At 49.0% G+C, this 27,056-nt stretch overlaps 10 protein-coding genes across 10 annotated transcripts; 6 read left to right on the plus strand and 4 right to left on the minus strand.

Annotated features, from left to right (window-relative positions):
• Window positions 1–1,517: 1,517 nt before the first annotated feature.
• ONS95_006390 (uncharacterized protein) lies at window positions 1,518–3,227 on the plus strand (the record flags this gene model as incomplete). The annotated part of the gene is made up of 3 exons (XM_058499850.1): window positions 1,518–1,805; window positions 1,849–2,082; window positions 2,127–3,227. 3 exons carry the CDS (start codon window positions 1,518–1,520, stop codon window positions 3,225–3,227), a joined length of 1,623 nt encoding a protein of 540 aa, XP_058350894.1.
• Window positions 3,228–4,267: 1,040 nt separating this feature from the next.
• On the plus strand, window positions 4,268–5,980 carry ONS95_006391 (uncharacterized protein; the record flags this gene model as incomplete). The annotated part of the gene is made up of 1 exon (XM_058499851.1): window positions 4,268–5,980. The coding sequence occupies one exon, from the start codon at window positions 4,268–4,270 to the stop codon at window positions 5,978–5,980; it is 1,713 nt and encodes a 570-aa protein (XP_058350895.1).
• Window positions 5,981–6,652: 672 nt separating this feature from the next.
• ONS95_006392 (uncharacterized protein) lies at window positions 6,653–8,697 on the minus strand (the record flags this gene model as incomplete). The annotated part of the gene is made up of 6 exons (XM_058499852.1): window positions 6,653–6,914; window positions 6,975–7,338; window positions 7,387–7,985; window positions 8,035–8,213; window positions 8,260–8,444; window positions 8,493–8,697. 6 exons carry the CDS (start codon window positions 8,695–8,697, stop codon window positions 6,653–6,655), a joined length of 1,794 nt encoding a protein of 597 aa, XP_058350896.1.
• Window positions 8,698–11,420: 2,723 nt separating this feature from the next.
• On the plus strand, window positions 11,421–14,420 carry ONS95_006393 (uncharacterized protein). Its single transcript, XM_058499853.1, has one exon. It carries the CDS (start codon window positions 12,565–12,567, stop codon window positions 14,374–14,376), a length of 1,812 nt encoding a protein of 603 aa, XP_058350897.1. The 5' UTR covers window positions 11,421–12,564; the 3' UTR covers window positions 14,377–14,420.
• Window positions 14,421–14,647: 227 nt separating this feature from the next.
• Window positions 14,648–17,284, plus strand: ONS95_006394 (uncharacterized protein). The gene is made up of 3 exons (XM_058499854.1): window positions 14,648–14,842; window positions 15,153–15,500; window positions 15,551–17,284. The coding sequence occupies exon 3, from the start codon at window positions 15,593–15,595 to the stop codon at window positions 17,126–17,128; it is 1,536 nt and encodes a 511-aa protein (XP_058350898.1). The 5' UTR covers window positions 14,648–14,842; window positions 15,153–15,500; window positions 15,551–15,592; the 3' UTR covers window positions 17,129–17,284.
• A 2,768-nt stretch (window positions 17,285–20,052) lies between these two features.
• On the minus strand, window positions 20,053–22,531 carry ONS95_006395 (uncharacterized protein; the record flags this gene model as incomplete). The annotated part of the gene is made up of 5 exons (XM_058499855.1): window positions 21,858–22,531; window positions 21,459–21,808; window positions 21,305–21,415; window positions 21,086–21,192; window positions 20,053–21,040 (listed from the first exon to the last, which is right to left on the minus strand). Exons 1-5 carry the CDS (start codon window positions 22,099–22,101, stop codon window positions 20,053–20,055), a joined length of 1,800 nt encoding a protein of 599 aa, XP_058350899.1. The 5' UTR covers window positions 22,102–22,531.
• A 493-nt stretch (window positions 22,532–23,024) lies between these two features.
• On the minus strand, window positions 23,025–23,894 carry ONS95_006396 (uncharacterized protein; the record flags this gene model as incomplete). Its single annotated transcript, XM_058499856.1, has 1 exon — window positions 23,025–23,894. One exon carries the CDS (start codon window positions 23,892–23,894, stop codon window positions 23,025–23,027), a length of 870 nt encoding a protein of 289 aa, XP_058350900.1.
• Window positions 23,895–24,028: 134 nt separating this feature from the next.
• ONS95_006397 (uncharacterized protein) lies at window positions 24,029–24,427 on the minus strand (the record flags this gene model as incomplete). The annotated part of the gene is made up of 2 exons (XM_058499857.1): window positions 24,029–24,285; window positions 24,331–24,427. The coding sequence occupies 2 exons, from the start codon at window positions 24,425–24,427 to the stop codon at window positions 24,029–24,031; spliced, it is 354 nt and encodes a 117-aa protein (XP_058350901.1).
• Window positions 24,428–24,987: 560 nt separating this feature from the next.
• ONS95_006398 (uncharacterized protein) lies at window positions 24,988–25,428 on the plus strand (the record flags this gene model as incomplete). Its single annotated transcript, XM_058499858.1, has 2 exons — window positions 24,988–25,176; window positions 25,279–25,428. 2 exons carry the CDS (start codon window positions 24,988–24,990, stop codon window positions 25,426–25,428), a joined length of 339 nt encoding a protein of 112 aa, XP_058350902.1.
• Window positions 25,429–25,541: 113 nt separating this feature from the next.
• Window positions 25,542–26,751, plus strand: ONS95_006399 (uncharacterized protein; the record flags this gene model as incomplete). Its single annotated transcript, XM_058499859.1, has 3 exons — window positions 25,542–26,406; window positions 26,451–26,680; window positions 26,728–26,751. The coding sequence occupies 3 exons, from the start codon at window positions 25,542–25,544 to the stop codon at window positions 26,749–26,751; spliced, it is 1,119 nt and encodes a 372-aa protein (XP_058350903.1).
• Between the last annotated feature and the right edge of the window lie 305 nt (window positions 26,752–27,056).

The raw sequence follows: 27,056 nt of genomic DNA on the forward strand, positions 1-27,056 counted from the left end.
CCTCCATCATCCCAGCCTCACTCAAGTGGTACAAGAACCTGGGGTTTATCCCGCTTTTGGTGGCTCAAACAGTCCATCCGACCCCACCAACTATCGACGGCATGCTCTAAGGCTAAAGCGTTCGTCGGTGGAGACATCCAAAATTATATCTTGTCGATCGAATCCTGTAGTTGTATTTTTCGGGTTTGAACTGGAGATGAGATGGACACTTGCTGAGGCTCTCCTTTCCGTCTTTCCCAGCTTTTGGGGATGGAGACTTTCAAGCAACTGACTGAGGGGGTTCTCGTCAGCATGCATGCAGCGTGCATGCAGAGGCGAGAGAGAGGCTGACAATGGCATGAAATGCATACCTCAGGAACGGAACCGCACTACGAGTATCTTCGATTGAATTCAATTGTTGCGATGATGATCCGATTCGGTGGGTATGTCTCTCGGAGTCTCTCTCCACTCTGCACCCTCGACGCCGTGTGCCTCATGCCGGCAGCTTCTGGATCCTTAGTCTGCTTCTTTTGTTATCACTTCTCGGTGTTCCTTCCACTGGGACTTGTGGAAAGTTTCAACGATATGCCCAGGGCGCATACGAATGCGAGGAAGTACTGGGTGATCCGCGCTGACCTACTGTACACGAGGCCCAGTTGCGTAGGTGAGTGACCCAAAGAGCCCGCAGATTGGCGGAGTATGACAGCAGGATCACAGACCAGGAATTGTATGTCTGAGAAGATGATCTGGGGTTTTTGTGGGCAAAGGCTGCCAAGTTGAAGCCACCCACGACTGCATCGCCAAAGCTGCTGGAAATACAGGACTTGCGATGCCTCAGGCTTGACGCATTTCGCCAAGCAACAATCTAGCGTTTCTTCCTCAGATCAGGATGCAGTCCCATCAACAACAACCTTACGCATATTCACAAATTCGTACATGCAGACTATTCAAAACCAGAAGCTCTGTCATCACTGGATAGCTGATCCGTTTGCAATGCTTCCCATTCATGTACCTTTTAGTTCAACCTTACTCCAAACACCTTGGGTAGTCCGAGATACTTGGCCTTCTTGATTACTTTTTCTCTGTGGCTCGCAAACCCAAATGCTTTACTCTGCATGCTTTTAAGAGTTCTTTTATAAGCATATCTTGTTTCATTTGCCTCTTTCGTATCAGTCTGTGGCTTCGATACACAACAAACAGTTGTTCCTGCCTATCAGCATGTTCACCCTGAGCGGTCCGTGGGTTTCTGTTTGGGGTAAGGAAGTTTAACTCTATCCAACCCACCAAGCACAATACAGTTGCAGGAGTGGGCACAATATACTACTCTCCAACATGACTCGATTGCTGGATCCTGGGTGTTCTGCACCTTTACAGCTGACCTCCATCTAAGTTTGACCATGTATGATCAGCCTTGAAGTAGTTCTTCGACTACCCACACCTCTTTCAAAATATGGATTGCAGAATTATACTCCACAAAATATTGGGTTGCATATCCACTTTCTACTTTGTGAAGTTGTAAATATTGCAAACGACCCACGATGGCTTCAGTCCAGTCGTCTATATCCCGGTATGGCGAGCCCACTCCCTCCATGACGTCCAAACGAGAAACAATGGACCTTACAGGAAGCGTCTACCTCATCACTTCTGATGGAGAGACTATCAAACTCCCCATACCCACAAAGTCCCGTCGCGATCCACTCAACTGGGGAATGTGGAAACGAGTATGGGCGTTCGCAGCTCTTCTCTTGTCTGCTATTTCAAGCTTTGGTGTGGTTCAAGTCGTGAGCTTAGTGCTTCAACCACTTGTTCTTGAGTATCCTTATGAGGTATGTACTATGTTATGTGATGCACTTCCATTGATCATTTCAGGAAACGAAACCATTTGATATTACCATCCTCCAGTCAACACCAACCCTTTTCATGGGTCTGGGGGCCTTCATCTGGATTCCACTATCCCTCGCCGTCGGTCGACGACCAGTTCTTTTACTCTGTTCTCTTATTGTACTTATAACTACAATTCTTGCTGGCTTCTTGAAAGATTTCTACCCACTAATGACCGCTTTATGTCTTCAAGGACTAGCAGCGGGTGCATGGACAAGTTTGGTATGTTTCGCTGCTCGGCTGAACACCGACGCTGACATTTTCAGGCGATCCTTGTTGTCATCGACCTCACTTTCATTCACCAACGTCCTATCGCCATTGCTATGATCTGGTCGCTCGTCGGTGCCGCCGACATGTGCATGCTATCCGCCCTGCCTTTCATGGCAGATGCTATGGCCAACTGGAGGGTCTTCTACATGATCTGGACTGGCCCTGCCGCCCTCGCCTGTCTCGCAGTCTTCTTCCTCTTCCCTGAGACCTATTTCGTCTGGCCGGCAGTGGCTTTTGACGGGCGAATCATAGTCCAGAGCGCAACCGAAAAAATCAAACTATATGACTCCTGGGAAGAAGTTCCCGGTGGCAAAGATCTTCCAGAAACTCCAGGCTGGAGCAGATACGACCTGAAGGTCTGGGGAACCACAAAAGGCGGCTGGAAAGCCATGCGAGCCTGCTACCCACAGATCCTACTCTGTATCCTCAACCCTCTCGTCTTCTGGGTAGCTGTCCTCGAAGCTCTCGTCTTCGGAAGTATGCTCTCCATCGGCGAGACCTACGCCACAGTTCTTCTCGCTCCCCCTTACTCTCTCCCTATTCATATCGTCGCACTCGTCAACATGGCCGGGGCAATCGGCTCGCTCGCTGCCTGGCCCGCAGCTGGTCTCCTGGTCGTCACTATAACTCGCCGCCTGTCTATGAAGAACAGGGGCGTTCGCGACGCAGAGTATTACCTCCCAGCTTTCATTCTCCCCGTCCTCGCAGCCGCCGCCAGCGTCGTAGTCTACGGTCTCGCCGTCCAGCGGAAGTGGCATCCCGTCTGGATATACTTCTCCTACACGCTCAACTCATTTGGTTTCGCTGGTCTCGCGGCTGCGAACTCGCTGTGGGTGACGGAGGCGTTTCCGAGGTGGGCGGCTCCTGCGATGGTGATTGTGAGTGGGTTGAGCTACGTGGCTAGCTTTGGGATTAATTTCACGATTGTTCCTTGGGTTAAGAGTCAGGGGTATGCGGGGCAGAATTTGCAATTGGGAGGGGCGATTTTGGCGGTTGGACTGGTGGCTGTGCCGATTAGCTTTTGGGGGAAGAGGTTGAGGCAGTATATTGATGGGAAGTGGGCTGTTAATGAGATGGGGGCTTTGAGACCGCAGTAGGTGATGAGGCAGTAGTGTTTGATGGGTGTGACAGCAGACCGTATTTTGGTGAGAACCTTCTCTTGGTTTCAAGGTCCATCTGAGGAGAAAATTGGTTAATGGAGTAATTCACGCCGTGGCTGGACCATAGCGGGAGGTGGTGAAGAGATATCGAGGTGTCAGGGACGAAACAGTACAACGAAAGGGAGGTTTACAGCCAGGTCAAGCTCACAGAATGAAGAAGCGATTTTGAGATACACTATTCCATCTTTCTGCCTCGAGTTTTGTGATAATAGAAATCCTGCGTCCTGCGTCTTTCTCGTAGCAAGAGTCTTCACCTAAAAGAAACGGTTCATTGCACCTAGTGCCGTGTCCAAAAAGCTTCCCAGTGGAAGACAGATGTCGATGATGGGTACTTGATAGACTGGAGATCGATATTGAGTAGTGAGGAGTATACAGTAGTAATTTGGATCAATACGCAGCTTGCATAATAGTATCGTTTTTGCTGCATTCGTCAAGGAAACTTGAACTGTAAATAAACATTCCTAGGCGAGTGTTTAGAGTGATGTTTTAGCGAAGAGGCGCTGAAGACAACCCTGATGGCCTTGAATGTTCCATCAACTTTCACTCCCGCAAGATCACCAGCATCGACCGACCGGCAGCTCCTCTTCTTTTGCGATGTCTTCCTCCGGATCCGAATATGTTTCGATGGGTTCATACGTGGGTTTTGCAGTTTTCGATGGCAGTAATACAATCAAAGCTTTGCTTCAAGCAATGGTGGATCCACAGAGAACGGCATTGATGCGATAACTGAGCTACCTCGCTGGGACCAATGTATCAATCAACAACCAATATCCTCCTCACTGTCAAGAAGCTGCGAGATCATCCTTCAGCATATCTGCAACCTTTCTCAGCCCCCAACTGTGGACAACAGCACTGATCTCCAGCGACCAATGGCCATGATCTCCTCCTAGCTGGCGCGTATTTATCCCTCCTTTCCAACCCCGCCATCCCCCTCATGTGCCAGCCGCTGTCTGCCTCTCTCTCTCCCTCCCTCCACAATGTCCACAACCTCCGCTACCATCCACGGCTTCCCCAACTTCACCTACGAGCCCCTCGACCTCTCCGCCGTACGCCCCTCCATCCGCCTCGCGATCCTCGAGCCCGGTCACCGACACACCCCCATCCGCGTCAAACTGGGTCGCTCCGCCTTCGCAGACCGGCCAAAGTACGAAGCGCTATCATACACATGGGGGCGAGCCGACGACCTACGAGCTATAGAGCTCAACGGCGTGCGGGTTGAGGTGCGGAAGAACCTCTTCCTGGCACTGGTCCATCTGCGCCATACGTCCGAGGAGAGGGTGCTGTGGATAGATGCGATATGTATCAACCAGGCGGATCTGGAGGAGAGGAATAGGCAAGTGGAGTTGATGGCGTATATCTATGCGCGGGCGAAGAGGGTGCTGGTTTGGTTGGGGATTATAGTTCCTTTCGGCGCACAGACGATGGGGATGGAGGATGAGCGGGTTTATAAATTATCACCTTACCGGGGCTTAGATGATCTGGTAACGCTGTGTCATCAGTCGTATTGGAGGAGGATATGGATTGTGCAGGAGATTGGAGCGGCGACGGATTTGGAGCTCCATTGGGGGTTGAAGTCGCAGATCGATCAGGAGAATAATTGGCAGTCGAATTCGGCACTATGGGTGAACTTCTTTAGCAGTATAATGGAGGACGATGGTACGAACTTGGCTGTTAAGTTGGCACGGCAGAGAGAGGGAAGACACGGAGATAGTTTTCTGCTGGCGAATTTAATGGAGGTTTGCAAGGACTCGCTCTGTGAAGAACCAAGGGATAAAGTGTATGGATTCGTTGGAATTGCGCATGATTGTCAGGATGGAAGCTTCCCAGTCGATTATTCGAAATCCTTGTTCGAGGTATACGAAGATGTGGTTCGATTCCAGTATCGTTCTACGGCATCGAATACCAAGACGGTTGTGCACTTTAGTCAATTGGTTCAGAAGCTCTTGGGAGGAACATATCAGATGCAGCAGGATCTGGGGGACAAAAAGAGTCCATTTGTCGCACTGCAATCCAACAACGACAGAACGAAAGCATTCAAAGCAGTGGGTGTCTACACGGGAAGCGTATCTTCCGTTGGCTGTTCCTACGATGAATTCATCGCCGTCCCAGATGCTACTCGAAAATGGAAAGTCTCTCTCCAGAAATGCCAAACAGATCTCGAGAAGCTCCGCAAGAAGAACGAAGGATTCATGCGCGTTCTCCTGGATCTCGAGAAGTCCGAACTCGACAAGATCCGCGCCATCGAACCCAACTTCTCCTGGAAGGGTGCAAAAGACATGCATGGCGTCCTGGGGGTTCCAACGCGAGGTAGCAGAAGCGAGCACGAACTCCTCCCGCTCTTCAAATTCGGGCCTGAAGAGAATGGTTCGCCGGAACAGTCTGCTCCACGACTGTTCTCTACGCGTTCTGGTGTGATTGGATTGTTACCTAGCAATGCCCGGGTGGGAGATATGTTGTTTCATTTCTGGGAGTCGGATGTGGTTGCAGTTGTGAGGCTGGAGGTATCGTATGTGCGGATCATTGGGAGGGCGGCTGTTGCGAATACGGAGTTTGTGAGTGAGTCGAAGTTTTATACGCCGGGGGATTGGGTGGAGGATAGGGAGGGGGAGGGAGGTGGAGGGTTAGACTTTGAGAAGAAGGGGATTGAGTTGTACATGGATATACCTACGCTACAGGTGTTAACGCAATAGAAGATGGATCCAGCGCTCTAATTTAAATAAACACTGATGCCGAGTACTTCAAAAATAACTTGTGAGTATCTGTTATAGTGAAATAGAAGTTAGGTAGCTAGGCGATATATAAACAAAGAGCTTTAAATAAACCAAGTTAAATTCAATTCAACTTAAAGGTGATTATAAAAGGATAAAAGAAAAAAAAACAATTGGCTACGCCTTTTATAGCTGCTGACCGAGCGCAAATACACGATGTATGGCGCGTAGTAAAGCAAAGCTACAAGGAGAGTTAACTCCTGTAGTGGTGTCGTTGAGACACCAAGTTGGAGATAGTGAGAAGGAGCTTGTTCGGGGAGGGGTCGTTACCACGACCAGCAAGCTATCGGGGAGTATATAATAAGAATGTGAAGGTGAGTTTGATTAATTGAGAAGATAAAGGTGACAGGTGAGAAGTAAAATATAAGTTCGAGAGGAAGCGAGATACTAAAAGTAAACAACGCGACACAGTTGTTATCGACGCCACGAAGACCCAGTTCCTCGTCATTTCTCTTATTTTTGATTCCATATTTACATATATACAGATTCATACGTTATCATGACATTCATTTCTTCATGCAAACTTTTCTTTTTTCCCTCGTCATCCACATCCACATCCACATCCACATCCACCTCAACCCCTGCACCCTCCACCTAAGCAGTGGGCAAACAAGCACAAGCCGAGCTAACCCTCGAGATGACATTTCCGGAGCAAGCATTAGCCACATACGGAACAGTCGAGGCAAGAGCCGTCACATTGACATTAACGGTCTTGGTGAACTCTCCACAGAACGCCTTGCTCTCCTCGAGCTTGTCGGCAGATCGCATACCACGGAGACAGTTGTCGGCGTTGCAGGACTTCTTGCACTTGGGGAAAGCGCCAGCGGCTTTGGCGACGAATGCACCGCGCTCGATGCTAGTGGGGGTGTTAGATTTTGATGTTGCATAGAGGAAAAAGGAGGGAGACTTGACTCACGTGTGCACGAAGATGTAGCCGGACTTGAAGTAGGGGTAGTGCGACCAGGTGCCAGAGTAAGTGACATTTCCACCGCCTGGAAGGTTATCATCCTCTGGGAGGATATCGACGAAGGCGACCTCGCAGACATCAGTTCCCTTGGAGTTCTCGGGGATGGATGAGATGTCGTAGACGCGGAGACCGGAGCCGTAGTTGGATTGGTAGACGTGGTCGCCGATGACGTACTGGTTGTGGTCGATGGTGGTGGTGGTTCCCTTGTAGATACCGGTTTGCTTTGGTGCCTCGAGGGAGGAGATGTCCCAGACGTAGGTGACGGGGTATCTGTCGGCAGCTGGGCCTCGGAGGTTGACTTCGTCGGTCTCGTCTGGTTCGGATTAGCATGAGAGATGAACAAAGAGTGCGTTGTGCTTACCATCGAGAATGATGTACTGTTGCCATTCCTTGTCGAGAACCTCTCCCTGATGAGTGTACGAAGCTCCGGTGTAGGAAGTTCTTGATATAATGCTGGCATTGGCCTTGTCGGTGACGTTGTAGATGGTCAAGGTGTCCTCGTTGTAGCCGTAGCAGACATCGGTGCCGACATACTTGGTGTCAGGTCCCTTGTAAATCAAGCATTGAATGTCGTGGACATATCCGTCCTCTCCGGCACATCCAACACGCTTTGGGTTCTCAATGTCGGTGATATCCCAGAAGATGATGCCAGACCAGCAAGTTGGCTCACCCTGAAGTCTGGGTCCCATTCCAACAGTGACAAAGTATGGGAGAGAGTTGTGGACATGGACGTTGTGAGAACGGCCGAAAACAGACGGCTGGATGTGACTGGTCAAGTCACTGCTGGTGCTGATGGTACCATCGAAAGTTACCGGGCTGGCGGGGTCGACGGTAAGAAGCTTCTTCATGTCGAAGATCTGAACTCCATGATTATCAAGTTCACTGCCGATGACCATGTAGTTCTTGTAACCACGAAGCTCCTTCCATCTGGATCCTGAGCCGAGTGCTGCGTAGGATGTGCTATGGGTCGTTAGACAGGGACTTAAGGTTAGAAAGACACTTGACTCACAGGAAACCGAGCTTGACAAGCTGTCCGGTAGGGAGAATCTCCATGAATGCTGTCCCATAGTAGCAACCGGCGGCAACAAATTCACGCCCTGACTCCTCATCAGTCCATCCCCAAGATCCGGAGCCCATTGCGTTCGGGCAGCCAAGATCAGCCATGGGAATGAATGAGTACAAGTCCATCTTTTAAATATCAGTAGAATCCAAGGATAGATAAGGACAAACTTACATTGCGGCACTTGAATTGATGGCCTGGTACACCAGGAAGAGCATCGGCAATACCATTCGAGCAACGAACTCTCTTGTGCCATGCTGGGAACTCAGCGGCCATGATACCCATCTCCTCCTCCATTTCCCAGTGTGCCAACTTGGCGGTCATGATTTGGTCCATGGCCAGTCCAGAGTCGTAGAAAGCTAACGAGTTATGAGCAATAAATCATTTCCATAGGCCGGCATACTTACAGCTGGCAAGCTCTTCATTGACTGCCATTTCCACGGCGGCAGCACCACCCGCAAGGGCGAGCGCGCCGAATACCGAGGGTGTGAAACGCATAGTGACTGCGAGGCTTATATGATACAAGCTTTCAAATACAGTTCCGTCGGAAGTATCAGAGACAGTGGACGTTTGGGGTCGGGCGTGGGGGGAAACCAGCTCAAAACTGCGCATGCAGGACTACTTATATATCTCGCGCCCCTCCCAGCGAGCTCCCTCGACAGCTTGGCCATCATGGGATCTTCACTCAATGTTTCTTCGAAGAGAGCCGCTACAAGCCGTGGGTCCCGAATGCTGATGTCGACTTGCTGCAAGATAGAGAAGTAGAGCTAGGAAAGGAAGGAAACAAGAGGCTCGGCAGAGGGGTATCAGTACTACAATGCCTGAGTTTGTGGCAAGTCTATCTCGACGGTGATCTTGCCTGCATAGATAGCTTCCAAGCTAAGGCGCACAATAACGGTCCCTTGGCCTTGAAAGAGCCAGTCGGAGTTGTTGTGGAGGAAGTCAAAAGCAGGTACAAGATACAACCCCAGGAACCAACCCCAGAAACGGTGATCCCGTTGCAGGCACTGCCTCAGCAACCCCATAGAAGTCCAAGAGCCCAAGGATGTTTGCCATGTTTGCGAGAACTGTTCGTGGAAGCTCGTTATGATTTCCAAGACAATTGATGGTACCCCAAGAGTGGGTTAATCTGAAAGAGGAAGGACATTCGTCGCCAAGGTATATGGAATGCGGCATATACCCAAGACTTCCAAGACGCCAGCTTATCGCGATTTCATGGCAATGATGGCAGAATATTTTTGTGGGGAGTTATTGGGCCAGGGGCGGGGTAAAGAACTGGCGATTGGAAAAATCTCGACAGATAGTACAGAATTTGTCAAGACTTCCAGAAGGATGGAAGTAAATGAAAAAGGAGCAGAACTCGAAGAAAGGAAAATCACCATTGATACTGCAGAAGCTCTCAAACTGGGATGGAGAGGAGGATGCACTGAGTTCAATCCTGGATTAGGAGTTTCGTCCGAGCAGTATCAGAAACTCCTGGACTCTGAAATGGATTCCGAGTGGAACGGGCCGTGTTGATAGGCAATGCGAGGAGCAACAACGTCCTCGCTGCTAAGTCTTACCTCCAAACAGGAACGACAGTCCAACAGCTTTCTCCAGAAGAGCTCGACTGTCTCAATCAATCCTTCAGTGGGTCAAACTGTTGGCCATCAAGGTGGGCGTCAGCTTGTCGCAGTTGTACTCGAAGCCCACAGCAGTGGCTGATAGTTCTCCAGTCGAGTCATTGGCATCTCCAGGTTTGATTGTCGTATTATTCCTCCCCGCTGACCTCCGCAGTTTCCGGTATAGTCTTCTATCCATGCTCTCCTCCATTCAGATAAGACGTTCGACAAGCCTAGGGAAGTGTCTGGTCGGTATGCATATTTCGAGAATGGGGAAAGATATTTCGGGAGTGGGAACAAGACGTCTGTTGGGACTCTGGCGCATCGAATCTTTGATCCATCACTACTCAGGAGACACACCGCGCATGTCTCGCAGATCCAAACATCAGGTTTTATATGTTTAGAGGCTGGCTCCTATTGTTGCAGGAGACATGGGGACGAATATGAGGGCGATCGAGTGGGCTTCGTGGCATTCCCCCGTCATACATGAAACGGGATCCTACCTCCACCGTGCTGGTCGTCGTATTGCTCGCCAGCGCATGAAGAATCGACCTCGCGTTGCTTGCGTCCCAAGTCCTAGGTCAGATACGGATGCTCAGCATGTGGCGTGTGTTTTATCTCTGATGCAGAGTGTTGTTGTTGTTGTGACGGTGCTCGGTGATGGGAAACGGACAGGCACTGTTCGAATTAGGTTCAGCTGGGTCAGGACAGAGCCGCCAGATAACAATTCAGGGGCCCGCTTCACTGAAGCGAGTTTGTCCAGGGGCATGCGACAGTGAAAACAAGCCGGCAAAGAGAGAACTATTCAACTTGGGGGTTCCACTGGTATCGCATGATATCTATATCACAAGATGCAATCTGTTTTGCAGGTACTAAACACTGGGTTAAAGCTCATGAGACAGAGTCGAATACGACGATACTTAACCTGACGTTGATAGGAGCCAGTCTGAGTTTCAAAAAGAGTTTCTCGGCACCATTTAAGCTTAGATTGTCTTCCAATGGCAGGATATTGTTTTTTTGGCTATCATTACGGTCCAGATGTACGCCAGAGGGTGCCAGATGCATTCTGGGATTCATACTAGGTACGATGGGTATCCTTTTAGAAGATCCAAACACAAACAACATCTCGGTAAACGTCGACTAACAAGTCCTCGGAAATCATCCAAGTCTCCATTCTTCAGAACCAGTGGTCTCGGGACTGCTTGAAAAGCTCTCTGCCTCCATTGTCAAATGCATGTTGTTTTCAACCCTACCCCTGATTGAATGTGCGAAGATCAGGTCTGGTTGTGGTTGTTTAGGTAGATGAGCGGGTTACAACTCCTGATGAAGTGTAGAGGATACCTAAGGGGTTATGAGAAAGGTGACTGGAGCGAGAGGGTGAAGGGACATGAAAAAGGGCAAAGGTGATCTACTTTGGCGGTAGTTAACTAATACAACGATCTGAAAGCTCCTTCTGTTTTTTATTTGAAGTAATCGTGATTTTCGTTCTTGTGGTGGATGTGACGAAGAATGACCGACTTCACGAGCAAGGTCGGATAGGCAGCACTGATAGGCATCGCCTGCGAAAGAACTCGATGTAGGTCTTACGCAATCTGTAAATATGGCTCAGAAGTTATCGCAGGACATTGAGCAAGGTTAGAAAGACAGTGGTGAAGGTTAGGGAATGAGGACGTGAACATGATCCTGGCGGAGGAAAGTTTTTCCGTTCCCACATCAGCATCGACATCGTCCTGGGTCTCTTTCAAGGGAATCCAGCAACGTACAATACTGCCTCTTTGATATATCCAAAGCGACATTTACGGATGACTCTTACTAGTAAAATTGGCAGGGCCAGTTCACCAGACGGTCCTTCCGGATATTCGTACCATCCCAGGCAACTGGCGGCGAGATGATTCCACCTCGACGGTGTAGCGTTACAAGACTGGTATTTTCTGCTGTCTGAGAATGATGAAATTCGACGAGCTGTACGCTTCGGTGGATGGTAAAATTTATGGCTATGAGATAAACCTACTGAGCAGGTGAGTGGATATCGCTGCATTATCCCAATCAAGTGAGGGTGCTGGGATTTGGAATGGAAGTCATGACGGGGTCAGGATCTCGGACGGTGTCTCTGATACCTGGAAAATACTGGGTCGATGTGTGAATGGGATGAATTGATGTCGCTGTTTGCATTGGAGATGTTCCCGGATCCAAATGACCTGGTAGATGGCCACAGTCACGCAGCACGCGGGTCAAGGTCACTGTAGGTATGCTTAAGTCAGCTCCTGGGTCTTCACATCTAAGTTCCTACAGGTAGAACAAGGGTTCAATGTCCAGGCTTCGGATCGACGTCTGAGTGAAGTGCTCCTGCTCTACTCCTGCTCCTGCCCGTTTTGGTTGAATCCTCTTTCTATCACGTGAACTCGCGTGCCTCTCGCACCGTGGATTTAGGTATTCAATTGCTCGCCCCATCCCCCTCCCCCTTCCCTCTGCATCCCACTTCCAAAGACCCAGAATCTCCATTTCTGCTATCATTCTTTCGGACGGCGGCTTTCTATCTTTAGATAGAACATATCTCGTGCCTCGTTGTTTCAACGACACGTCTACAGGAGTTAACTCTCCTTGTAGTTTATTGGTGTGTCTCGGTGCTCGTTGTTATCAACGACACCTCTACAGGAGTTAACTCTCCTTGTAGTTTATTGGTGTGTCTCGGTGCTCGTTGTTTCAACGACACTTCTACAGGAGTTAACTCTCCTTGTAGTCTATTTGTGTGTTTGGTACTCGTTGCTATCAACGATACCCATAGGAGTTAACTGCCATTGCGGTTTCATCCTAAAGGGGACTTTTGAACCTCGCCTTACCTACCTACACGTCTTCGTTGATTGTGTATGTTTTTGAAATGTCTCAAATGGGACTGAACTTCACCGATGAAAATGATCATCGTGTTGAGGCAAACAGTGACCATCATGGGCACAGTCCAAGATCAACAGAAAGGGGGGTGGGCAGTTCAATCCGGACGTTCTCGCCAGGGAAACGCCAGCATCAAGACACCCCGACCAAGACCAGGCAAGATCCAAAAAAGTTTAGGACTGCTGGTCTAAGCTCTGGTGCTGATAAGCCCTCGGAACTATCGATAGACGGTTACGACTCTGTGGTACCTGGCGACGGAGACCATGATGCGAACGTTGCAAGTGAATCAGCATCGCCGAGCTCTGCAACTTTGGCGAACGAAAGGCCAGCCCTACGAGTGGCTGATCTGCATGGACATCCAGACCGGGAAATCGATTCGGGACAAGTTTCGCCAGAGGATGAGCACGCCCAGCGCCGGGGTGAGCAAGAATCGCCTGGTGAACAGCCTTCCGTCTTTGACAATCCTCAAGAAGCGGCGGCAGAGATTGCCTTTGCCGAAACCCAGATCGAACAAGAAGGAATCGACCTTGATGAGGAGCCTCCAGTGCAGCAGACCCAAATCCGCGCAACTGGCGAAGATTCGATATACAACAGATACTCGGAGCAGCTCACTGAGGCCCTAGATCAAGGCATTGACGCTCTGATCATGGCGGCTATGGATTTGACGGGAATGCCCTGTGATGGATGGGTGGCTAAACGGAAGGCCAGTCAAAAGTGTCATTACAGAGACCTTCTACATTCCCTATGGATCATGGTCATTGGCTGGGACCCTTTGGTGTTGAAACATGTCGTACATGGGAATCTACCAGAGGAGGAGAATCGTAACCCGGAGCTCAAGAAAGCCTTAAGGCTTATGAACGAGAATCTACCAAGGAACAAGGTATGTCCATCCACATATGCCAACTACCTCGTTGGAAAGGGAGGAGTAGCTACTACTGTAGATGATTGCAGGTCGATACTGGACATCGGAGAACTGTACCTCAGCGGACTCGGCAAGCCAGATGACGACTCTGTATCTCACGAACTTGCTGGCAAGGTCGATTCAGCGCTACCCTCGAAGGTATGGGGTCCTCGATCAGCAAAAGAAGGGAAGCGTCGATACATCGAGTCAGATATACAAGCAGGGAAGTGTATGGAATGGATAGAAGCTACAAGGGAGAGACTTCGAGGGCTGTCAGCCGACGAACCACTTGAGAGACCTCTGTGTGAGGTAGGTTTCGCAAAGACACCACATGAGCGACTTGCCCAGCACGCCGCACATACCAGCTCCAACTACCTCATGAACCTGGCCGAAGCCATCTGCATGACCCACAACCATCTCTCACAGTACAGGATCAAGCAATATGTGGTCCACCACCTTGCGCATCACACACACGCCATGTACGACGAAATTCTGGCCAGTCGCTTTGCACTTGTCTACACCAGTCAAGGCGGCGGTTTCAGTCACTACCCAGCGGGAATCAGTCACAAAGGGGCCGAGAAGACGGAAAAGCAGCATTACAATGCCCAACAGGAGCTGTTAGCTCGCGATCCGAGCTTCCACAAGCGAGTAGCAGAACAGTTGGACAAGATGAAGGCTGTGGCGGAATTCTACGAAAGGTTCGTCGAGGTCTCGAAACAGCATCGAGAAAGTATCGAGAAGGTGGCGCTTGCAGCGAGAGCTTTGGATAAGAAATGTGACGAAGTAGCGGAGCAGCAGGCAAGGGAAAGACAGATATGGGCAGAATTGACGGATCCAATACTTGACTTTATGGACTTTGCAGAAGAGCTCGAGAAGGACATGGAGGCTGAAGGTGTCTGAGAAATTGAATATCTGAATCTACACTGGGTTTATCGCAACATTTTATCATTGTGACTGTGAAATAAATTAAAAAGTGAGTAGGCTTAATGAGATAACTCGGCCGCTTCGACATGCTTGATAAATACCTAGGTAGATTTCCGTGCCGCTTCTCTGCCCCCGCACCCGGCACTTCCCTATCCGGGTGGTTGCGGCACACTAAGCTAGCGAGCTGCATATCCCAGATTCCGTTTCTTCGCTTCTCTTCTTTCTTCTCCATCATCAATGAATCGTCTGATTGAGATATATTGGAAGCTTCATCTGTGATCCGCGAGCTGGCTTCATAGCCTTCTCGCACCCCTTTTTCGTTGTTATCAACGACAGTCTTGGTGGTGGCCCTTTGGGGTGTCTGGTGTCCGGTGCTCGTTGTTTCAACGACACCTCCACAGGAGTTAACTCTCCTTGTGGTTTTTTCTTCGGTGTGGCGAGGGTACGGAATTAATTTTCTGTCTCTCTGGTGTGTCCGGTGCTCGTTGTCTCAACGACACCTCTACAGGAGTTAACTCTCCTTGTAGTTTTATTTCGGTGTGTCTGGTGTTCGTTGTTCGCAACGACCCTCTACAGGAGTTAACTCTCCTTGTAGTTTTATTTCGGTGTGTCTGGTGTTCGTTGTTCGCAACGACCCTCTACAGGAGTTAACTCTCCTTGTAGTATTTCTTCGGTGTGTCTGGTGTTCGTTGTTATCAACGACATCTTCTACAGAAATCTTTATTGATTTGCTGTAATAATAATGGCTCCAGGTCATTTTTCTACGGGTTATTACTCCATGTTCGGGAGTAATGTCGTCCACAAAGGGACCGGAGCATTGGGCCCAAACTTCGATGCTTTCGACCGGGACATTGCACCAACTCTCGAGCCGGCGCGATATCATCGTGAATATTGTGAAGCAGACCTGATGGCCAATCTCGCACAAGGTAAGGTTGAGGGAGCTGACATCAGTCTAGTGACGAGTCGACTGCACAGCTCGGCAAGTACCAATACGAAAGCTCTTGTTCCTGAGCTGGTAAGACGGGAGAAAGTGATTACAGACAGTACCAGTCTCCAGAAGGCTTGCGAGACTCATCTGAAGGCGCTAGACCATTACTCAGGCAAGCTGGACGAGAAATCGAAAGAAAAGCGTCTGACCATTGCCGCACAGATCCAATCGTTGTTTCCCGCTGTCCAAGCCGAGTTGGCTCGGATGGAGTTCAAGATTACGGAGGAACTGACGAGGTTGAAGAAAGAGAACGAGACCTTGTGGTTAGAAAAAGGGGCAAATTCCACCTCGACAAGTTTGGGTAGACAACTGGATGAGTTCATGAAACAGGTCGCTTCAAATTCGCATGATGGGAATCACACTTGTGCTTTCCGAAGTGCCAAGGAGAATGTGGAGGAAGACTTACGGCACAAGGAACGGAGAATTCGGGAATTGGAAGATGAGCTGAAAATCGAGAAAGGCCGAAATTCGGACCAAAATCGCAAAGTTGAAGGCCTACATGCTCAATTGAGAGCTTCCGAAGTTGCTAGAATGGCAACAGAGAACAAGCTCGGTGCTCTGCAGGAGCGGATGAAAAATCGACGTGGACGATTCCAAGTCAACTCTCGGGACCAGCAAGAGCGAGAACGCCTAGAATTGGAACTTGATGGAGCCAGGAACCTAGCACTGAGCCTGGAAGCTCAGAATGTCGATTTAAAAGTTGCTATTGATCGCTCCTATGCTTCTGGATTATCCCTAGTCCACCAGAAAACCGCCTGGGGAGAGGAGAGACTCGGTATGAAGAGAGAGCTACGACTTCTCCGAGTTGCTCTGGAGAAGAAAACGGCAGAAGTCGCAATATGGACAAATGCGAAGCAGCAAGTTGATCGAATACTGGCGGACGCTGAGAGCATGCCACCGCCGCCTCCTCCACCTGCATCCCCAGCATCCCCAGCATTGGTGGGCGTTGTCCACATACGACCACGGGCGGACGCCGAGAGCATGCCACCGCCGCCTCCTCCACCCACATCCCCAGTATTGGTGGACATTGCTCACATACGACCACCAGCACCCACTGTGACTGATGCAGACCCTCCAAGCCCGCCATTGGCTGGATCCTCAACAGCCGGGACATCTCCCTCACCGACAGTGTCTCTGAGTGCTGCCGCCTCACCGGTACCAGATAGACGATCTACACGATCAACACGATCTACGCTGGCTATACCATCTACACCGCCTACCTCGTTCACAGCGGCCAGTCCCGAGACTCCTCGAACCCCAAGTGCGAACACTACAGCACGTCGTCGGTCAAGTTCTGTCGCATCTTCATCCAGTCGATCTTCCTCGGCCAACAGGAACACGAATCGACAAAGAGGTGAAGGATACACTTTCTTGGTCAGTGGAGAACTGGCGGATGGCACTCGAGTTTCTGCAGACCAGGTCAACTCGGAAGTTGTGGACTGTATGGAGGAATTGATCGAAAAGTGGAAGAAAAACAAGACATCTTGGTCTGGAGTTTCCAAAATCAGCCACAAGCGATGTTCCTCTACCCGTGTTATGCGAAAGGCCAAAAACAGGAATCCCCCGGCGTCTGAGCATCCAAATGAGGCATGTAGAGACTGCATCAGTGGCAGAGTACTTTGTATTTTGGTTGGTGAGAATGGACCAGTGGTGGTACCTTTGCCCGAGTCACTAAGGGATATGACAGTGACCCCATTGGACAAGGCATTCTACTTGAAACCTTGGCCAAAAGTTTCGTAGACAGTGTCATTGAATATGAGCGTTTGTGCGCAGTTTGGCACAACGATGGAAGCCACGGGATTGGTGGGATGACCTGGCTGCTTGCAATTGGAAATGGGATATTGACGAGACCTGAAATTGCTCTCAGAGGCATGATTATGTAGAAAACAACAAATATAAGAAGAGTTGCTAGATATGCCTCTAAAAGAACAAAGTTGCTTGAATTTGAAGGACCATGGCTGGCATCGCCTTGACATCGTCACATTTCGAAGCCTCCATGAAAAGCTCTGTCGCAGCCCACAACTCTTCACAGCCTCCACCCACAACTCACACCTTTCAATATCATATTTCTGCCGGCCTGGAGCTCATCTCCAGTCTCTAATTGGCTCACCACATCAGGTCAGACAATCTGCTGGCAACGGTAGCACAAGTGGTTATCAAGTTCACCAATGCCTGAAATCCACCATACACCAAAGGTGAACGAGATGGACAAGACCTGATTAGGTGGAAACTTTCCCCAGACAGATCACAAACATACGAATGGAGGGCGATGACTCGAGTCTTATCCACAGGGCCCTCTACGAACCTGCAGCTCTTCTACCAGAGTCTGCAGAGCCAAGATCGAGTCGGAACAGTTCGTAGTGGCGCGGTTCACTTTTGTTTCTGTTTCCTGGGCAGTCTCCTCTCTCTCCACTGAGTTAGTTTCCTGTATCGGCTCTCTTCGGAGGATATCAATCTGCTGTTACGGCGGTCGAAGGCCATGGCCCCCACCGGTCCTGCTCGGCATTCTCTGCCTCTTGTCTCTCAGATCTTCCTTGATTTGTCAGGTCGAGACGGCTGCTCAAGCATCAGTATAATGGTCATCCCCATTAGATGTACTTGAGGACGTTCATGATTCGCTTCCTTGCGATGCTGCGTTCTTATTCTTGGACTTCTACGACGAATCCCAGAGATCAAGGGCTTTGTGTGAACAACACAGGTAAATCTTACGCCGAATGCCATGACTCCTCCACAAGGCTGACCATTCCAGAATGTCCCGAAATCCATCATATGCATCAACCGTGCTCATTCCAACAGGCGTTTTGGTCGATTCCCATATCGCAATCGTCAATACCCAAACCGACAAGTCTTCTTTGATTTCGTTGAGTTGTGTTATCCAAGTATCCCAAAAATGGTCATCGCCATTGGACATATCAGGGAGGAGAGTCTTTCCCTTATGACTTCTTTCTCTTCGAGAAGCTCTCATTCCGGAAAATCTTCATCGATTTTCTGGGATCAAGGCCCTCCGGCGCACAACATCGTGAGCATACTCATTCAGCGCGTGGTTTAGTCGACTCTTACTGTCGTAGATCACTTGAACAAGAAGTCTTCGTTGACTCAATTGTTCTGCGCGGCTTCAGCACACATATCAAGGCATTTCCATTGCTCGATTTGTGAGGGGACTTGCTCCATCATTCCGTCCACCTGTTCACTGGAAAGTTTTCTTTGACATCCTCGGACAGATGGCATGATATTCGCATTCCATAGCATCGCCAATGCTCGAGAACGGGGAGCAGCTGCTCCATTTCTCAGGGAATTGCAGGTGCCTCAGTGGTTCAGAAGCTGTCCAAAGCTTGGATCAAAGAGGTAAATTAGCAAGATCTTCAGCAACGGTACGTTGGGCCTTCTATAACCTTGTTTTTTGAGCTGATTCTCGAGTATAGTGCAGAGTTGCTGGCGAACATTCCTCAATTGTGGACGCACTGCCAACGAGGTTGACAATGAATTCCAAAGATCTCTTCGAGCGGGAGTAGACAGAGATTGATATATTATACAGGATTAAGTCCCCCTTTACCTTCCCCGCATTCCTCGCTCTACCAGCTGACAAGTATAGACAGTCTTCGACACCCAACTCGATACCCTCCAAAGGATCAGCTGCGCTAGGAAGGTCGTCCTTAGCTACAATGTCTTCGTTTGTAATTTCGAGCTTGGAGCTAGCGGATTATACTTTTCATAAGGGACGACAAGGCGTTTGGAAGCTGGGAGGAAATACAAGTGTAGATGGGAGGAAAGTCCTCTTTCACACGACTCTGGGTATAGATAGCTTTGTCTTTGATTTCTCTTGGGCGCTGAGATCGGTGAATGTAGTGAAGCTATTGAGATTTACAAGGATTGAGAGTGTTGGTCTGGGCAAGGATGGTTTGAGGAGGTCAGAGGGGAAGGGAATACTCCTCGATGTTGGTGGATTCGGCGTCGGAGGAAAGTCAGGTCGGGAAGACAGATTCGTATGGATCCAGTGGAAGAGTTGTGGGACATGTGGACAGAAGGAGAGTGCCTGGCAGATATAGACTTAGAATATCAAAAATGCAGTCATCCGAAAGAAGTATCCAGAACGACCTTTCTCATATCCATCGTGTCCCAGGAACTCCAGGTCTCCTTGCGCAACAATATCCCAGCCGTCAGTGGCTTGTGGCTATCAAAGAAGCCGAGATAGGCTATTCTTGAAATCGCAGGGTTCCTTCGTCAATCACAGGAAGAGGGAGAAGGGATATTTGAAAGCGTTCGTTATCCATGGCTATGTCGACGAGGATCTTGACGATGGCGTGGGTGGTTAGGAAATTGCTTCGCTCTGTAGTTGCTGCGAATAAATATATCAAAATCGACAATGAACTGTTCAGAATCTCCAAAGCTAGCATGTTAACATGTCGGTAGGGACCAGAATCGAGAGGATGAATCTCTGTTGAGGTCACAGCTTTAATGTTACTGATTCAGCTGGAACTGTCGATTATCCATTCTTGGACATCGACAACAGAGTTTTGTCAAAGTCCACGATTTCGAGTCGACAACGACGACGGTGGCCTGGCCCAGAGTCCACCCTTACCAGGGTTACGTTGCATCTCTAAACAGTATATTGACCTTTAACCTTCTCATTCTCGCAGCCATCCTCCCTAGGTGGGATACTCCTCTCAACGATCAATCATATTCAACTTCCACCTTTGCCCACCCCTGTCAGGCTTCTCATATAACACCGTCGTATTCCTCTTGGCATCCCTGAATGCCTTATTCTCCTTCCCACCACTTACACCATTCAACGCATCTGCAATTGGCCTCAACAACAAACTCATGCTCAAGTGTCCATCCGGTCCTACCATGACCCTATTCGTCAACACGGCCACAACAACGATAAAAATCAAATGACACCCGCAGATCAGACCGATAATCAGGTAGAAGAAGTACGGGTGTCCAACGTGGAGATAGACGCCTTGGCTGGGGGCACTGCCGATGTAGCTCGTGTAGGGATTGTACATTGTTGCGCCGGCGATGGTTCCTAGAGCGAAGACTGAGATGGCCAATCCGATTTCGTCGGTGCTGCCGTTGGCAGTGGATCCCCAGGGACTATCTCTCGGGTAGATCTGTGAGGCTACGCCAAGATAGTCGGTGTATCCAACTTGGGCAATCGAGGCAGTTGCAATCTGAGCCATATGATCCGAGATATAGGAGACATTATAAGGGTCTTTCTGCGTCTCGCCGAGAGTGATATTGCAGACATAGTACCAGGGATCGGTTTCTGATGCTTCGAAAGCCTCGACTACAGAACAGCGCTGGTTATCTGCGCAGGTGTGGTTGTCGTGAGTGAGAAATGTGGTTGAATCTGGGACGGTTTCTTCGACTGTCATGTTGCCGAGAGTCTCGACGACCAGGTCAATAGACGTGCCAGTTCCATTTGCAGTGACTGGATACGCGGAGCAGTCATACGTGACTTTGATTGTTCGGGATGTGTAGACGGAGAAGGTGCCAATCGGTTCGTCTGTTGGTGAGTCTGAGAAGGTGTGCTCGACACTCCTGGAATCAAGGTCGTAGTAGAGCATGGCACCTTGTGGCTGATAGATCTTGCCAGCCTCAGGTGAGTTATCAGAGGTATTTAAGCGATACGTGTAGCTCAAAGCTCCATACCTGGACATATCAGCCTCGTTCGGCATGGGATATAGCTGGACTTACATATGCGCAGCATACTCCTCATCATGGATCGAAGGATCTGAGGTTACTTCTCCTTGGGGGTAGAAATGATCCAATTTTGGGATCGAAACAAGTCCGTTTGGACTTATCTGAACTTGCGAATAGTCAACATCGAAACTGTACGTCAGAGACAGCATAGCAATTCCAGCTTGAGCGAGCTATAGTCGTCAGATACATCACCTACTGCTTGGAGAAACTCACCAGATTCACAAGCAGCCAGAAGATACACACAAAAACAACCAATGGCCTCCTCGCAACAAGCATTAACTTCACCAACTTCGTCAAACTGTCCGCATTGAGTATAAGATCAAGCTATTTCGTCAGTATGACTCCCTCCAAAATCAAACCAACTCACCTCAACTAAATTTCTCTTCCTCCCACTCAATATTGGCCATCGCATGTTCAGCGCCATATCCCTAAATGCACTCGCAATATTCAAACCCAGCGCAATACTAATTCCCGTCGTCAGGGCATTATACACTTTCTTCCTAGCCTCACTCTGCGCGCCTTGCTGTTGCCATAATCTCGTGGCGAGAATATATCCCCCGCATAACCCCGCAGTAATCAGCCATCTGAACGAACTCCCGAGGAGAATATGTCGCAGCTGTTTTCCGGAATGGTCTTTATATGGAACGAAGGTATTCGCAGTATAGAAAGTGTCGATTTTATTCATGGGGTCGTGCAAGAAAGAATGCATTTCTGGTTCTGCGCGAGTTAGACATTATTTCCGACTCGACGGAGCTAGAAGACTTACGAGATCCGTTGTTGCTGGAGAACGTCGAGTACATCGTATCATGACTCCTATCATGTCTCGGCGGATTTGGTCTCCTCGACTCCATCGCAATACCCGCATCTCCCAGGTCTCCATGGCTCCGATTCGGATCATATTGTGGAAACGGTCTGGCGTACGATCCTGGACTACTGTAGATGGTCCTGTCGTCGTCTAAAGGGGAGAAATTGCCCACTGGAGTATATCTTGGGTCGATTGCATACGACATGTCGTCGATGTCAAGTCTTCATAGTGGGAGCTTCGACTTTTCCATTTTCCTTCAGCTGGATGTTGAATGTGGCACAGGAAGATAAGCAGCGCATTGGTGGCCCTGCTCTTTTGCCCAAAGCATAGCGCATGTCCTACAACGCTGAGGGGGCCGGGACGAGGCTGGCCAGTCATAGTAAATGAGGCATATGTTGGAGGCCCAATAATGGGAAGAGATAGAGAGTTGCGGCTGAGGGGGAGAGTGGCTAGGGGCTTGGGGGTGCGGGATGGTTCGTTAGTGCTGACATCGAACTTCCTGTATCAAGCACAAGATTCTATTTGTAGAGCGATTTGATACAACATGCGAGGTGCTGCGGATAGTTGAGATGTTTATTGAAAAATGCAATGACTTGGAGGAATCGGAATAATTTTACGTGAGAACTTCATAAAGGATCAAAACATGCAGTAGCCTGGTGACCCTCATCCGAACTCAAATAAGCTTCCATAATATCTTACCAAGCTTTAAATTCAGGGCAAGGATAGGTTATCGTGCAAGGATAGTGGATGGAACCCGGCCACTATCCCGGCCCCCTCGAAACTACTGTGCGTCTTGACGACGTATCTGTTGTATTCAACAAGCGCATCTGTCCTATCCGAGCCTATGTAATGATGAAATTCCGAAATGCCCGTCACGGTCAACAGCGCGCTTATGGGGAGGGGAATAGAGATAAGGAAAGCTCAAGAGTCCGTATACTTTATTAGGTACCCACATGACGGGCACGTTTCCTGGATGACTTTTTGCTTACCACGGCTTTTGAAGAGGCGTTTACTGCAGGAAGCCTTTCAATCAAATCCAAAACCGTCAAGTGACAGTCGGTATAAAAGACTTCTCGTTCCTTTCGATGGCCCAAGGGATCTATTTTCAAGCTAAAATTACACAACTTATTATTTCACCGAACCCCTCAGCATATCCTCAAACTCCTCCTTCGCAGCTTTCAACAACTTCTCATCAGTCAATGCCTCCAGTCCAGTGACAGCCAAAGCCTTCCCAGCTCTCAAAGCAGCAACGTGAGCTTCCTTCGTCCTCGCAGCTGCCGCAAAACCTGGATTATGAGGCCCTTCAGTACTTTTTATCTTGAACCCCAAGCTCACGCTCGGCATGGCATAACTGATATTCCCCTGATCCGTACTCGCCTGAGTCGCTCCACGGATTATATCCACATCTGGAGGAGGAATATCGCTTCCTAGAGCATTCATGACTTGTCTCGACACCTTGCAAAGAGCTCTATTGGGGACATGGTCATCATATCCCATGATTTCAGTGATCTTCAACTTCGCACCTGTAGCTTCGGCACCGGCTTCAAAACACTTGTTAACTTTCTTCCTCAGGACCTGTAATCTCTGCTTGCTCAATGCTCTGGTGACGAAAATTCCTGCTGCGTATGCATGGATGATATTCGGAGCTGCGCCACCATCTGTGATGTGTCCTTGAATGATATCTCCCGGCATAGTCTGCTGTCTCAAAACACTCAATACATTGTACGCCGTGATCAACGCGTCAAGAGCATTAATACCTTCCCATGGAGCAGCTGCAGCGTGTGCTTCTTTGCCGAAATACTCCACCTTAAAGCTCATGTATGCATTCGTTCTCATTAAAGCGCAATCAGCTACTTTTCCGGGATGGGAGATGAGGTTGATGTCGACTTTGTGGTCGGAATATGCCCCTGCTTCGAGGAGTTTGATCTTTCCACCGCCGCCTTCTTCGGCCGGTGTTCCATATAAGATGATCTTGCCTGGTATGGAAAATCTGGTCATGGCTTCACCAGCTGCAAGTGCTCCAGCTAGAGAACATGTAGCGATGAGATTGTGGCCACAAGAATGACCGATTCCCTTGAGTGCATCTGGATTGTGAGAAAAGATACAGAAATGAGTTTAGGTACGTACCATATTCAGCATTGAAGCTGATTACAGATCCTTTTATGCCACTGTCGTACTCTGCGACGAAGGCGGTTGGGATGCCATACGCTGATGGCGTGACCTTCCATCCCTTCCTGGATTTTCATAAAGTTCACCAGAGTCTCGTGCGCAATGAATTCCTCGTAGTTCAGTTCTGGGTTATCGTGGATCTTCAGATTCACTGGACGGAGTGTCTCGCTGATCGAGTCGATGTATTGCGAGACGAATTTAAGGTACTGCAATGGATTGTCTGGTGAACGTGAGATGACGATCCTCTATGTAGGGTTTTAATCACCTATCTGAAGACTTTTTATCGCCTGTAATGGCGGTTCATCGTTTCTCGTCGATATATCAACGTACTCGTCATCGACAATGTCAAAGACAATCTGCATTGTGACGAGCGTTGCAATTGAAAACTGAACACTCTTCGACGATGATTCGACAAAATCAGCCTCTTCCAACGCGTACGAGCTGCTTACGATGTCCGGTCTGTTTATCTTACCGATAGGCGGACTCCGCTTCCAAACCTCGAAGATGGGGTGAAGAGGGGCAAGCTGTGTAGAAAATCCTTACCAAACACAGCAAAACCTTATCTTGCAACTAATCAAAAGTACCAATTTCTTCAGATGCAATTGGTCAATTCCACCGATAAACGACTTTTGACGCGAACGAGCCGAACAAAGACCCGTTCATCAGCAGGCCGCCGGACAATCCAATGGTGTTTCCGGCGTACTCCCGGCAAACTACCCCCATTTTTGGCGATATCGTGGAACGGTTCCCATGTACGAACGACTAAATTCTAGTTGACCGGCGGTTTGGGATGGAATGGTCGAGATAGAATGCCGTTGACCATATGGTGGTGGATATTCCACTTCTCCCTTTTCTTTTCCCGCTGTAATTGCAACTTTTTCTCTCAGCACTTCCTCTGGTATCACATTCACATTTTGCCAAAATGGGTACTCAAGACGAGATCAATACAACGAGTGATACTCAGATCACTCTCAATGAGAAGATTCCAGTCATAACCGAGTCGGATGAACCTGGATCCAACAAGTCCGAACTTCATATCGACGATGAAGCAGGGGCGATTGCTGCGCAGGCTCTTGCCAGTGGCCCTGCAGATACAGAACTTTCAAAGAAGGTACTCCGGAAGATCGATTGATATATTCTGCCTTTTCTGTGTATCACATATGGTATAAAATTTCTCTCACTCCATAAAGATATGCCACTGACTTGGTCCCAGGCCTGCAATTCCTCGACAAAACAACCCTCGGCTACTCTTCTGTCTTCGGAATCATCCCAGACAATAAACTCGAAGGACAAGACTACGCATGGGCATCGTCAATCTTCTATTTCGGTTATATGCTCGCTGAGTACCCAGGCGTGGCATTAATGCAACGCTTTCCCATCGCCAAGTTTCTCGGAAGTGAGATCTCAATTTCACAATCAAGTCAGTAAGCAGAACTAGCCGATCCAGTCAATATCATTCTGTGGGCCTCAATCCTCATGATAACTGCAACATGCTCTTCCTTCGCCGGCCTGGCAACAGTCCGCTTCATGCTCGGTATGTTTGAGGCCACAATTTCGCCCGGTTTCGTCGCTATCACAGGTATCTGGTGGACCCATCAAGAACAAGCTTCTCGATCCGCAATCTGGGTCTCATTCTTGGGATTCTTCGGCACTATCGGCGGGCTCATCACTTTCGGCATCGGACATATCGAAGGGAGTCTGGCTACATGGAAATTGATCTTCTTGATTCTTGGAGCGTTTACGATCGTTTGGGGTGTGCTGTTCGTTATTGTCGTTCCTGATAATCCAGCAACCTGCAGATGGCTGAGCCAAGAGGAGAGGGTTATTGCGATCCAGCGTGTGGTGGAGAATAAAACGGGCACGAAGAGCACGACTTTCGTCAAAGCTCAAGTAATTGAAGCTTTGACGGATCCAAAGATCCTGTTGCTGGGCTTGATTTCATTCGTCAATGCTGTTGCAAGTGGCGGGTTGAGTTTCGGCAGTATCATCATCAAAGGTTTTGGATTCACATCGTTGCAGACGACGTTGATGAATATGCCGTTGTCTTTCTTGCAAGCTATTTTCACGCTCATTGGTGGTTATGCACAGCACAAGTTCCCCAATGCAAGGCTGATCGTTGGATCTGTGGCAATGATTCCACCCATCATTGGTACAGTTTTGATCAATCAGCTGGACGCACAAAATAAATGGGGACGATTGGTTGGTGTCTGGCTTCTCGCTGGATATCCAACTGGTTTCATGGTTCTGCTTGGGCTGCTAGCCACCAATGTAGCCGGATCAACCAAGAAGAGTATGGCTAGTGCTATGGTATTTGTCATGTACTGTGTTGGGCAGATTGTTGGTATGTTTGCCAGTCCTCGCCAGGTGACCAAGCTAACAAGTCAGGTCCTCAATGCTTCAAGGCAAAACAAGCACCAGCCTACCATGGTGGAATTATTGCAATGCTGATTGGTTTCATCCTTAATATTGTATTCAACTTGACTCTCCGAATCCTGTATCAACTCGAGAACAAGAAGCGGGATCGAGCATTGGAAGGGAAGACTCAAGAAGAGATTGAGGCTTTGAAGGACGAGAGTCGTCTGCAAGGCTTCGATAATGTGACAGATAAGCATAATGTAAGTTCTCTCGGAGTGTTTATGAGCCCGTTGCTGACCCGATTCAGGTCTTCTTTCGGTATTCGATCTGAGTCAAGTGATGATCATAGAGAGAGGGATGCTGCAGGATACGGGCTTGGTGGAAGAAATAAAAGTCCTGCGATCATTCATACTAAGTAATCTATACTGATTTCGTGTTCCGGGGCGAATCTGTCGTTTGGCCCCGAATTTGGAAGTGTGACTTAGGCAGATCCTCCGCGTTAACAAAACATCAGCTTGAAATATTTTTACTTCTTTGGAAATCGCAACTTCTCATGCCATGATCAGCATCATGTCCATTCGTCTTTCCTCATAGTTGCTTTGGATTCCCAAATAAGGTCTCAGCTCAACACCTTAT

Source organism: Cadophora gregata (assembly GCF_030347475.1).
Source record: "Cadophora gregata isolate MNR1 chromosome Unknown scaffold_17, whole genome shotgun sequence".
Taxonomy (NCBI): Eukaryota; Fungi; Ascomycota; class Leotiomycetes; order Helotiales; family Ploettnerulaceae; genus Cadophora; species Cadophora gregata.